General features: G+C 42.1%; 1 protein-coding gene across 1 annotated transcript in view; it reads right to left on the bottom strand.

Moving 5' to 3' along the window:
- The window catches only part of ppp1r14bb (protein phosphatase 1, regulatory (inhibitor) subunit 14Bb), a 35,836-nt gene continuing 23,587 nt past the window's right edge, over positions 1 to 12,249 (bottom strand). Inside the window, exons 2-4 of the mRNA XM_022210298.2 lie at positions 3,778 to 3,861; positions 2,887 to 2,919; positions 1 to 2,790 (exon numbers count right to left, since the gene is read on the bottom strand). Coding sequence (XP_022065990.1) covers positions 2,722 to 2,790; positions 2,887 to 2,919; positions 3,778 to 3,861 — 186 coding nt within the window. The 3' untranslated portion in view covers positions 1 to 2,721. The remainder of the gene's footprint in view (positions 2,791 to 2,886; positions 2,920 to 3,777; positions 3,862 to 12,249) is intronic.

Genomic DNA, 12,249 nt, shown 5'->3' with positions numbered 1-12,249 from the left:
TCCATTTTACATGTTTTTATTAAAGTTGCATAAAAGTGTAACAAAATTGGGCAAAAACAAGACCTGTTGTTGATATTGCTACATTTGTTGGTTGGTTTGATCTAATCATTATCCAAAAAAAACCAAAAACGCACCACCACTCCACCAATCTGCATGGTTTAGCTCTTGTATTTAGCCTCAATGATAATAATCAGTATATATAATTTTTTTACTTTTTTTTTTTTTACTTTTTGCAATTTTCCCCAACAGTAAAAAAACTGACTTCTCAATAACAGTCTAAGAAGGTATAATCCAAAACCTGGATTTAGAAATGAAAATCCACTCAAATGCAGCTACTGATTGAGCTTTGCCTGGTGCGATTTGACCAATCACAACATCTCCAAAAAAATAAAAACTGCAGATTTGGAAACACCACCGGGAAAGGCAAAAGCAATCGCACCGAAAAACCGTGTATCTGAATGGATTTTTCTCGTTTCGACTACATGTTAATCCAAGGCCTGGCGTCAAGAAGTGTCATGATCACAATAAAAACAGACCAAGTATTCAAATGGTAAATGCAAAGAACATTGTTTATCTAAACAAAATCACTGTATCAAGGCCTAAGTATTAAACACTCACTTCTAGAAAAAAAAAGAAAAAAAACAGAATCTCATTTTGTTTGTCTCAGTAATACACATTTTTTTTTTTAGCAGTTTTCAAAAAAAATGAATGTCTCCTGTTTATTTGGTTTGTGTAACATAAATAATACCTAAGGCAACATCTGTTTAATAATAAAAAAAAGGAGAGAGAGAGAGAGAGGAGGGTGGAGAGAAGGATGGAAATGGATGGAAGGGAGAGAAAATGAGGGGAAATAACAGAGCAGCAAGATGAAAACGGGCCAGAGTGTGTGAATGTGTGAGAGAGAAAAGGCAGTGAAGGTCTGCTGTCACTGCAGGTGTTCGCAATTGGTCACAGGAATCGCTGCTCCTCCCGTCGGCCAATGGGCTCCGGGCTCTGATCTGATTGGCCCAGGATCAGAAACAGATGGCTTATTCTTGGAGATGATTGGCAGCAGCAGCGGAGGGAGGAAAAAAAACAAAAAGAAACCCACAGATCTTGTGACATCTATGGGTCTGTCTCACTCTCTCTTTCTCCCTGCCTGGTGTGGATGTGCATCTGTGTCGGAGGCAGCTGTGTTTGGTAATGCGAGGAAAGAAGGAGGGAAAGAAGAAGCGTTTAGGCAGCTTCCATCTGAAACAATGGCCTCCCCTCCTGCTCAGCCTTTCCTTTTTGGTGACGTGACAGGCAGCTCCGGAAACAAAGAATGTGGCGGTCGAAATAATTTCTTAGAAAACGGCGTGGAAGTAGAGGGGGAGATGTGTGGGTTTGATTCAAAAAAGGCAGCTTTGTTTTGTTCTGGGTCCCCCCATTGGACTGTCAGTGTGTGTGTGTGTGTGTGTGTGTGAAGAAATGAATAAAAATAAAAATAAAAACAGGAACCAGTCCTCTACTAAAAAAATCCTATCTGTCGCACAGAACAGCAGAATATACAGGCCCAAAAAAACACACTCCTATAACAGATGTTGCCGTACATTATGTAGCAACACACACACACGTAGCATTTTAGCAACACAGACATACAGGACGTATGTGCAGGCTGGACAGCAGTGGCTTCTGAGGAGATCTCTCCTGACTCTACTACGCATTTCATGAAAGAAAAAAAAAAACGCCTTTTTTTGTTTCTCAAATTTGAACTCTAGTCATCCAGAGAACCTACATCTGGTCAAGCTTCAAAAAGAGTCTAAAACTGCTCCAGCCATACAACCACTACAGCCAACCGTTTTTGTTGGTTTTTTCCCCCGTTTCCAGGCATCAATTTTTCCTCTTTTCTGTACTAAAGATAAACCATACATTATTCTTTGTGGTCAGAGGTTCGGATTTTCTTCCCAAAATGACATAGTGCAGATTTTCTCAACAGACATACAGACACGAAAAAAATAAAAATAAAAAAGTCTTTGAATGCACCACTGCAGCAATGCCTCTGATTACGGGGAAGGATTAGCAAAACGACCGTTCTGACCCCCAATAAAAAATATAAAACCTAAAAGCAATGTGAATAACCCCGTGCCCTCAAACTGAACCAGGAAACAGTGAAAGAATTAGAAGTTTAAAAAGAACAACATGAGGAACCTCATTGGTGGAGACATAAGCGACGATTAAGCTGACTGGCTGCTTCTCTTTTGCTTGTTTTTTTGGGCTGCTGCCGCCTCTTTCTCTTGTCCTTCTTCCCACTCTGCTCTCGGTAATTACGGGACTCATCTCGGCTCCTCATCCTCCTCAGACAGATGGGAGGAGGGGGAGGAAGAGGAGCCGGGCGAGGAAGAGGAGCAGAGCCAAACGTTGGCCGGAGCAGAGTCAGGAGGAGAAAAGAGGGAAGGGAAGGAGCCTGGATTAAAGCCCGTAATCGCCTATTCAAGAATTCTTTACTTTTTCTTCTTTGCTGAGTTTTTTTAAATGAAGGAAGTCCAACAAAACAAACAAACGAGGGCCACTGACAGCAGAAAAGAAAAAGAGAAGCGACATCTACGGTTGAATCCAGAAACAAGGTTCAGTTGTAACATTTTATGACCTTCAACAGAAGAAAACGGACATTAAAACAAAAGAGCGGCAGGAAGACGAGAGGTGAGGGCCGAGGTGGAAGGGTGAGGAGGAGGAGGGTGAGGGGGAAGAGGAAGGACGCCATCATTTCTTTTGAGGCGTGGAGAGCTTCTGCATCCCTCGGATCTTGTCGAGCAGCTCTGAGATGAAATCCTAAAGGAAGACAAGAACACACGAGGGGACTCAGAATGAAACTAAATGTGGATTTGGAGGTTCGAGAAAAGGGAGTGAAGGAGGAAGAAGTTTTACCTCAGTAGGTTTGAAACAGTCAACCAGTAAGTCCTGTAAAGACAAGAAAACACAGGATGAAAAGATGCTCTGTGGCAGGAAAGTTTCTGCACTTTTATCTAACTGGTCACCGTTTTTGCTCCACAGAACAATTTCCACACTTAGATCTTTAATAAGTTAGAGCTATTGTTGGAATTCAGCAACAAGTTTGACAACGCCAGACTTTATTAGAGTTAGCCGGCTAAACAAATCCTAAAACCCAGTCAGAGATGAGTTGTGTCTAGACAGCTGTTGTCACATTCTTTGTTGACCCTCGTGTTGTCCTGCAGGTCAAAATTGAACCGTTTTAAAGTTCGAAAATGTGGAAAAAATATAGATTTTTACAGTGAAACTTCTGATGTCCACATTTTCAACATATTTGGAAAATCTTTGAACATTTTTTGGTGGAAAAAAGAAACGTTAAAAATGTTTCTTTAAGAACATTCACATAGAAATCAACCAAAATTCAGCGAATTTCACTGCAAAAAATGTTCAAAGATTTCCCAAAAATGTTAAAAATGTGGACATCAGAAATTTCACTTTGAAAATATTTTTTTTCCTCATTTTCAAACTAAAACGTGTCAATTTTGACCCGCAGGACGACACGAGGTTTAAAGTGTCCATACAGGGAGGCTAAACAAAAAAAACCAAACTAATTTTAATAACAATAATAGTAATCTGCAATCCTGCATTTCGCAATAGAGGTGGCAATACAAATTACTTAAAGAATGTTTTGAGAGAGTCTTAATGGTTTTGGGGGGTGTGTTAGGTTCACTGATGCCTTAACGTCTATCTGAGCCCCTACAGACTCCATCAGTCAAAAACCCCTATCAAGTTTTTACATGCTTCAACACAAGAGTATGTTCGTCCTACCTTGACCCTGGCTGCCCGTTCAACGTCACTGGGCATATCCAGCAGTTCATCCACATCTATCTCCAGCTCTGGGATGGCTTCCTCCTGCAACAACAAGAGAACAGAGCAGAGTCAGAAACAAAACTTCAAACACACCTTCTTACAGTGCTAAAGTCAGCTGACAGCTCACACACACATCAGTGAAGCTCCTTTCATGAACACATGGAAAGAAATCCTCATCATCCTTTCTATTCTTAGAGTCTGCGTTTATGTTTTTGTGGTCGTCTGCAAATAGACCAGCAAGCCTTCCTGTCTGCATGACGTGGTGCAGCTACTGATGAAGCTCTGGACACTAGGGGGCGATGCTCTCCCACCAGCCCACATGTTGTACAAGACGGAGACAAAGAGACGCAGACATGTGGACAGTTTTTGTGAACCAAGAGCCCATTTATTTTTAAAGTTGAAGTAGAGACAAAGGAAATACAGTTGCCTTAATGTAGTCTGCGTTTGTGGACAGTTTGTAAAAATCCCTGAGCTGCGTGTGAGAAAAATGCTGCTTCTTTATTTTTCATAACCCCTGTTTGAAATGGCTTTAGCTGCTTAAATAATAGAGATAAAGCAGTGGTGTGATGACAGTGTTTTGACATAAACAGCAATGAGGCATCACATAGAAAGAGCAGCAACTTATACCCTACATGTGTATGTCTAAAGCACAGACTATCTTCAATTTAAACTATCTGCAGCTTATTTTGCACAGATTGTTATTACCAGGATTGCTTAGGACAAATCAATATGTAAAGTTGGCAAACAAGATGATTAAAGGAATAGTCTGAAATTTGTGGTTTGCTTCCTTGAGGTCGATACGTCTGTCATGTCCGTCCAGCAGCCACTTAGATTAGATTAACACAATGACTGGTAGCAGGAGGCTGCTGTGGTCCAAAGTTTACCACTGATAAAGTCCATATGTTTCTTTTTCCACGATGAGACAGAGCTACGGTCGGCAAGGAGTCCCAGAAGCATTTTTTGTGATATTTGTGGAAAGTCTCTTTACATTCCAATTGATAAATGAACTGTCTTGCTAACAAAAAGACAAAAAATCTGTCATCTGTGCTTGTAAAAAGCCATTTAATTATTACATTCAGTCCACTAAGATGACTAAATGGTCTACCTGTTTAACTATGTACTCCTACATGGGTTTACTGCTACTCTTTCACAAAGTGAGGGGGACATTTCTAAAGCTAGTGAGCAGACAGCCACATTTTGAATTTCCACATAAACCTGCAACATGTTGCAGTGTTTAACCCGTCAGATAGTTATCTGCATTCATTTGCATTTGTGCCTCTCAGTGCTCATCATCCTCCATTTTTAGCCTCATTGTGGGCCAGTATTGTTTAATATCTTGTGTTGCTCTAGCCTAGCCACGCTAGACCCATGCTCTGAAGACGCAAGGGTCTAGGCACGCTCGACAGGGAGGGAGGCGGGCTAAAAGGTTGTCTATCAAATCACTCTGCAGCAATTGGGTAGGTATACAACCAATCAGCGCAACGAATAGGTTCCTCGAGCGCCGGAAATCAGAGGATGCGGTAGTTTGGTGAAGCCTTATTTATACAGTCAATGGGTGAAGCTCAAGTATGTTACAGACATGTTAACAGAAAGATTATTCAGAGTCGGTGCTACTGGAGCTCAACGACTGTTGTCGTTTTTGTTGTCGACCCTGGCAGAGAATTAAATTCGTTGCCGTGGGTTGTCTAGCGCGGCTAGGCTAGTTGTTTCCGGTTGTTTCTGTCAGAATCGTCGCGCCTCTGTCGTCACGTAGTTACGCCCGCCTTCTGACTCTACACTTCATGGTGATTGGTCCGGCCAGTTTTAGGAGAATCCAGCCTCGATCCTTATGGAGGGTAACTAGACCCACCCTGGCAGAGAATTAAATTCGTTGCCGTGGGTTGTCTAGTGCAGCTAGGCTAGTGTTGTTCTACACTGGCTTTGAACAGGACTTCAAGTAAACGTGTTTTTAGGGATGAGATGCTGGTAACATTGCATTATTATCTTGAGCCAGGTTAGCTAATCCAAGCCCATTTTCAGTGCCTGTGCTAAGCTAAGCTAACCATCGCCATAACTTACAGTACAGACATGTGACTGATATATATATAATTGCGATTTGATTTGTGACAACTTTTTCAAGTCAAATTTAAGTTCAGTTTTTACTGTACCGCACAGGATACCATTAAAAGCCAGACTGTCGCGCAAGAACGACAGCTTGAATGTGTATAATCAGTTGAAACTCTGGGTCAGAAGCGCTGCAAAATGCACAAGATGAGGCTATTAAGTACAGAAACTAGGATTATGTTAGCTAAACCAAAGGGTATAAACTCATCAACCCCTGAAAGCCCCTGAAAGTTTCAATCTGGTCAAATAAAATAAACTGAACTACAGTATTAGTCTCATTGTTTGATGGCCCTACTTAATGTTTTCACATTGCAGTATTGATTTGACATCGATTACTGGTTGAAAACACAATCAGTACTTACTAAAAAGTATGGAGGAACACCATTAAAACAACATCGTCTCTAAAGCTGTGTATTGGACATGAGCATGAAATCTACTGCACAAGACTTCTAAGATTTATTCCAGAATAACACCTTTCTTCATTTGTTGTTGAGTGTTTCCTGCAGAAAGGGCTTTGTTAAAACTTGGCTGCTAACTGCTGACTATCCCACTGTTGCCTCAAGTGAAAACAGGCGGTTGTAAATCTCAAAGGGGTGAAATCTGCTCCTGTGAAACACCACAGGCGACACATGCAGAATTGTCTGTTCAAAATTGACCTAGAATTCACAGTAAATGGTAACACATACTTCGAATATCAACTTTAAGAAGACCTCCAGGAACGATTAGCGAATAAGTGAAGCAGAAAAACTCTTTGTCTCTTTCCTGCCACTTCTTCTCTACTTATCCAATCAATCCCTTTTCCCGGTTAATCTGTCGCTCTATAAAAAGGGTTCAAATGGTCTTCCCGTCTTCCTCTGTCTCTCCATCTGTCTCACTCACACACACTGGCTCAGTGTGTTCCATCAAAGTGCTTCACCACTAGCGACAAGAACACACACACTCGTACCAGCGCTCGTTTCCCCCTCTTTTGCGGCTCAATTGCTACCCTATATTCATGCCGTTCTCCAGGAATCTCTCCCTCGCTCTCGTCCTCCCCCTCGGTTCGAGTTGCCCACACCAGCTGTCTCTGCACCTGCCCGACTGCCCCCTATCCCATCGCACAAACACACACCCCAACACACACTTGCACAAGTCGTGTGGACTCACAAACGTAGAGACAGACAGGCGCAACATGCTGCGTGAGCACATTTGTGTGTCACGTTAACCGAACCGTAGGTTTTTTTGGTGCACACCTTACACACACACGGATTAAAGAATTATAAAATGGGCTTTAATAAGTCTTAGATGAACCGTGTGTGTGTGTGTGTGTGTGTGTGTGTGTGTGTGTGTGTGTGTGTGTGTGTGTGTGTGTGTGTGTGTGTGTGTGTGTGTAGAAAAGCAGAGTATTAGGATTTAATTCGAAGCCCGACAGCCTGTGTGTGCGAGATAGAGACTGGAGGTGACAGACAGACTTACTGTCAGCAAAGCAACACACTTACGCACACACACGGACGCACTGTAAGCACACAACAATGTGCAGCACATGCACAACAGATGTAGAAGCAGCAGAAAAAGCAGGCAGCATTAACACACTTTCTCACTCCAACACAAAATCTAATTCTCGGGAATATTAGTAGACATATTGAAGACTGATGCACACGACATGTGGGCTCCATGCGCGACTGCAAGTAAGAAACGATGAAAGACAAAGGAAGCTAAAAGGTACTTAACCCTCCTGTTGTCCTCATTTACAGGCACCAAGAAATATTGTTTCCTTGTCTGAAAAAAAATCCAAAAAAATCAGCAAAAAAATTCCCCAAATTTTTTGAAAATTTGCAAAACTTTCAGGAAGAAAATTCTAAGTTTCCCTTAAAAGTTTTATTTAAAAAAAAAAAATCCCACAAATTTGGCCAGAAAAGTCTTGTAAATATTTTCGAAAAATGAGTAAAAATTTTCCCCCAAAAAATCCTAAAATATCTGAAGTGATTACATATATATCAATAAAACTTCTAATATTTTCTTTAAGAACATTCACATAAAAATCAACCAAAATCCAGCGAAATTCGCTGGATTTTGGTTGATTTTTATGTGAATGTTCTTAAAGAAACATTAACATTTCTTTTTTTCCCACCAAAAAATATTCAAAGATTTCTCCAAAATGCGGACATCAGAAGTTTTACAGTGAAAACATTTTTTTCTCCACATTTTCACACTTTAAAACGGGTCAATTTTGGCCCACAGGACGACATGAGGCACTTTTCCAGCGATTATATGGATCGATGTTTTTAAAGCTCTGTGTCGACGCTCGTGAGGTAAATGTAACATGTAAAGTACTGAAAAGCATAAATTATAGCAGCTTAATGCGGCTTACTTGAAAATGATTTAACAGACACTGTTAAATCTGTGAAAGGGGGGAAGGGAACGCCAGGAGGAAGGAAGGTAAAAGGTTAAGGAGCACATGGAGGAGGCTGAGCAGCTGAGTAGAGCAGACTGGAAGAGTGAGGAGGGGGAGAGCCGAGAGACGAGGGAGAGCGACGGGAGGGAGGGGAGAGACGTTGAAAAAGGCCGGAAGACAGGCTTCAGAGAGGAGACACAAAGAAAGCAGGGAATCACGAGGGAGGATTTCCAAAACAATCCTCCAGACTGACTTACTGAACTAGTCTGGAGTCTGGAGGGGGTTTACTGTTGGCTGCAGATGTGGTCGGGAATAAAAGAAAGGCGTCTACGAGATATTGGCATTCACTGCAGGCTTGTAAACAAAGCAGAGCAGCGAGGAACGATTCAGAGGAGGTGTGGAGGTAAAGCAAGGCACGTCTGCTTTAGCCTAGACTCTTTTCAGGACATTCAGAAACACATCTGGATCAGATGGGTGCTTGAGGTGCCTTTTGATAGAGGTAGGTGTGAAATTAAAGTAAAAAACTGAAGTGGCCGAGCCTTTAAGTGTAAAGTTATAGCTTTAGCAAGTATGTGAAGGTCCACTAGAGTCCAGGTGATTTCAGTTTCAACATCACAGATTGTACATGAAGCATCCACCTTCATACAAGAACACAGATGTTGATCTACGTATATATGGAACATGTCCTTCAACTGGAATAGAGAGTAATATAATAACATGTCCATGGTGCCTGTAGCTATCCAAAGGAGTATAACCTTTAATGTGTCAGACCATAACTATCATCTGAGACACCCATGAGGGCCATACCAGTGACTCACGCACAGTTAGTGTGAATGTACGACCCCCTCTCATTAAAATTACATGCATGTATGTAAATAAATAGCTCCCATTCAGATACACATTTAGGCCCCATCCACACGAAGACAAACCGAGGTCTAAACGCATAAGTTTCTTGCCGAATCAGCGTATCATCCACACGAAGACGGCGTTTTGGGGGTCTGTAAACGAGCATTTTTGAAACCAAGTTCCAGAGTGGAAAGATTTTGAAATGCCGTATATGCAGCTCCGCGTTTACTGGCTCCCCGCTGCTTTTCAGATACGCTTGCGTCATAGTTTCGTATCTTCATTGACACGCATGCGTCACACGCGGCAACGACAACAACAATGGCGGCGTACGGTGTAGCAAATGTGCTGATGAAGCTAGTGACCCTACTATCCCTGTTGCAGCAAAATCTCCTTCTCAATCACCACGGAGTTGAACAACCAATTATCGAGGACACATTATGGCACTTTATGGATAAACCCCGGAAAAGGACCCACTGTTTTTTCTTCTGTTTGCGCGTTTCCGTCATATCGTTACAGCGCCCCTAGAGGTCTGGCATGTGTTTTGTAGGGTTTCCATGCGTATCGAGTGCATTCATGTAGACGCACACATTTTCTGAGACGCCTTCGTCTTTATGGCGATCGTTTTTGAAAGTGTTAAGCGTTTTGTCTTCGTGTGGATGGGGCCTTACACAACAATGGTGACACCAAGACTGGGTTCAGTATCTTGCCCAAAGACACTTCGGCAAGCAAAGGGGGAAGGGGTTGAACTGCCAACCGGTTCTATCATCTGATCCACAGCCATGCAATACATAACGTGCCGTAGCGAATACTTTCTGTAGGAAACTGCTTGTGCTACAGTTACTATAAGGAATAATAAGGAAGTGTAACAGGATGTATTTCCGAACATCACGGCTACAGTTCTGTCTCTTATCTGTAGTAGGTAGGGATGTCTTGATAAGGGATGATTAAGACATTTTTTTTAACCTCTTGACGCCTATTGTCACGAATTCGCAACATGCCGCTTTCATTCAGACTGCAGGCGTAGTAGTGTATCCATCCCTCTGATGCCGGTTTGTGCATATTCAATACGTAACTCTGAACCTTTTGCAAGCACTGGTTTCTCATAGGACCAGTCGGAGTAGGACTAAATTATTATATATCTGTTATTATGATTATATATCGGTGTATCTATGTGTTATAGATTAATGAACAATCTCCACTTACTTTAGCATCAGCGAGAAAGCCAAAAGATACAAAAAGTTTTTTATTTAATTGTAAATAAATTCAAGGGGTTGATTGATTGGTATCAGCAGAAACCGAAGCCTGATCTTTTGTTTAAGTCCACTGTCACATAGGTGTTATAAAGAGAGAGCAGATTTGTGGCAGGACAGTAAGGATGCAAGCCTTAAATACTTTGTCAACTCAATAATCAGCAGCATTATCAATCAATAATCAAGTGATGATACAGTTTAAGTACAGGGAATGTTCGTCATCAGGCACTCTGGTACAAGCCACTGGGATACCTAAACACTGTTCTAGTTGATCTCAGTCATTCTTAAACACATGGTCTGGCTGGAGGTCATTAAGCGGCACTCAAGTCTTTGTCATGGTGCCCATTGCTAGCTAAAGCCCCAACAATGCTCTCTGCTTGCCAACAAAGAACTGACTGTAGTGAATAATGATTTTAGTTACTTAACGTACTTGAAGTGACTTAGAAAAAGGTATTAGATTGGACATTCAATGACTCAAATCAAATTGGGGGGAATAAACTGAATCCCCTCCCTTGTAGAAGATAACTTAGAGTAACCACAGGTGACATTTCACTGACAAAACAGCTTCGACTGAGTCCAAATCACCTGAAAAACAACCAGATACCGTAAACTGGCATATTGCTTCATTGCATTATTGTAGTCTTTGAATATAATTACACTCTTCCTGACAAGCTTGCAAATGTGATTCTCACACGGCGAGAGAGAGCAACAGTCAGACGCGGTGTTCGTCCGGAGGCTTCCTGCAGAACACAGTCGAATGAGAAGTGACAGTATGAGAGCGCGGTGTGTGAATATGTGAGCGTAGGCCATAGTACTATTCCTCTCACTGGGGAGCTGTGCAGCGGCTGCAGGCTTTGGACAGATGAAATGCCAGATACAGCTCCCTCTCCGGAAAAGCATAAGCTACACACAAGTGGGTCAGTGTCCTCGCGTTACAACAAAAAGGCCCGTCGTGGCTACTGGAAATATCTCTGGAAGGGGAAGTAATGAGAATGGAGAAGCAAAGTCAGTTTTTTTTATGTTTGCCTGACTTGATTTCACACGACCCCAACTGACCTTACACCTGATTTAAACTTGGAACTTGTGTGTAAAAAGAGCCGAGACTGCAAATACAGGAAAGCTTAACTGTTGCATTAATGCATTTAGACAAGAAATGACAGTACAGGTATATTAATGGAGGATATAAGCCAACGCTTTGGCAGCTCTGTGTTGCGAAAGTAGGTCGCAGAGGCCACCTACAAGGATTACACAGCATGCCTTCCAGTGATATCACACTCCATAACTGATGTATTTGATAGAATCTGTGTAAACTGTGTGTGAGAAACTGTGTCAGCTTGTGAGGGCTGAGAAGAGCATTTTAAAAAATGTAAAGACCGACATGGAGGCTTCACAGAATCTGGATGACGAACAGCCACTTTTGCTTTTCTACTGTGTCGATAACAAACAAGGATAAAAATAACCAGACTTGAGGATGGACAACTGCCCGTTCTGCTACACAACACAAAAACAATGTTTTGGCTGGTTTGACAAAGGGACAGAGAGAAAGAGGAGGGCAAGAGGAAGCGGGAAGCAGAGGGAAGCGGCGGCTGGAGCGGACAGGATGGAGGAAGGAGGAAAGGGAAGAAGTAGGAAAAGTAGGCCGCGTGGCAAAACACAATGACATTCTCTCTAATTTCCTCGTGTGTGTTTGTTTAGACTCGTGGCAAGCTGATACTTTATGCATCCATCAGAGCAGAACGGAGCCTTTACTGCTTCTTTTATGTGCTGTTTTGGATTCGTTTGCTTTATTGCAAAGTGCTAGCCTAGCCATGCTAGACCCATGTTTCTGACGGCACAAGGGTCTAGGGAAGCTCGACA

Source organism: Acanthochromis polyacanthus, chromosome 23, assembly GCF_021347895.1.
Source record: "Acanthochromis polyacanthus isolate Apoly-LR-REF ecotype Palm Island chromosome 23, KAUST_Apoly_ChrSc, whole genome shotgun sequence".
NCBI lineage: Eukaryota > Metazoa > Chordata > Actinopteri > Pomacentridae > Acanthochromis > Acanthochromis polyacanthus.
This window is presented reverse-complemented; position numbering and strand designations above follow the sequence as displayed.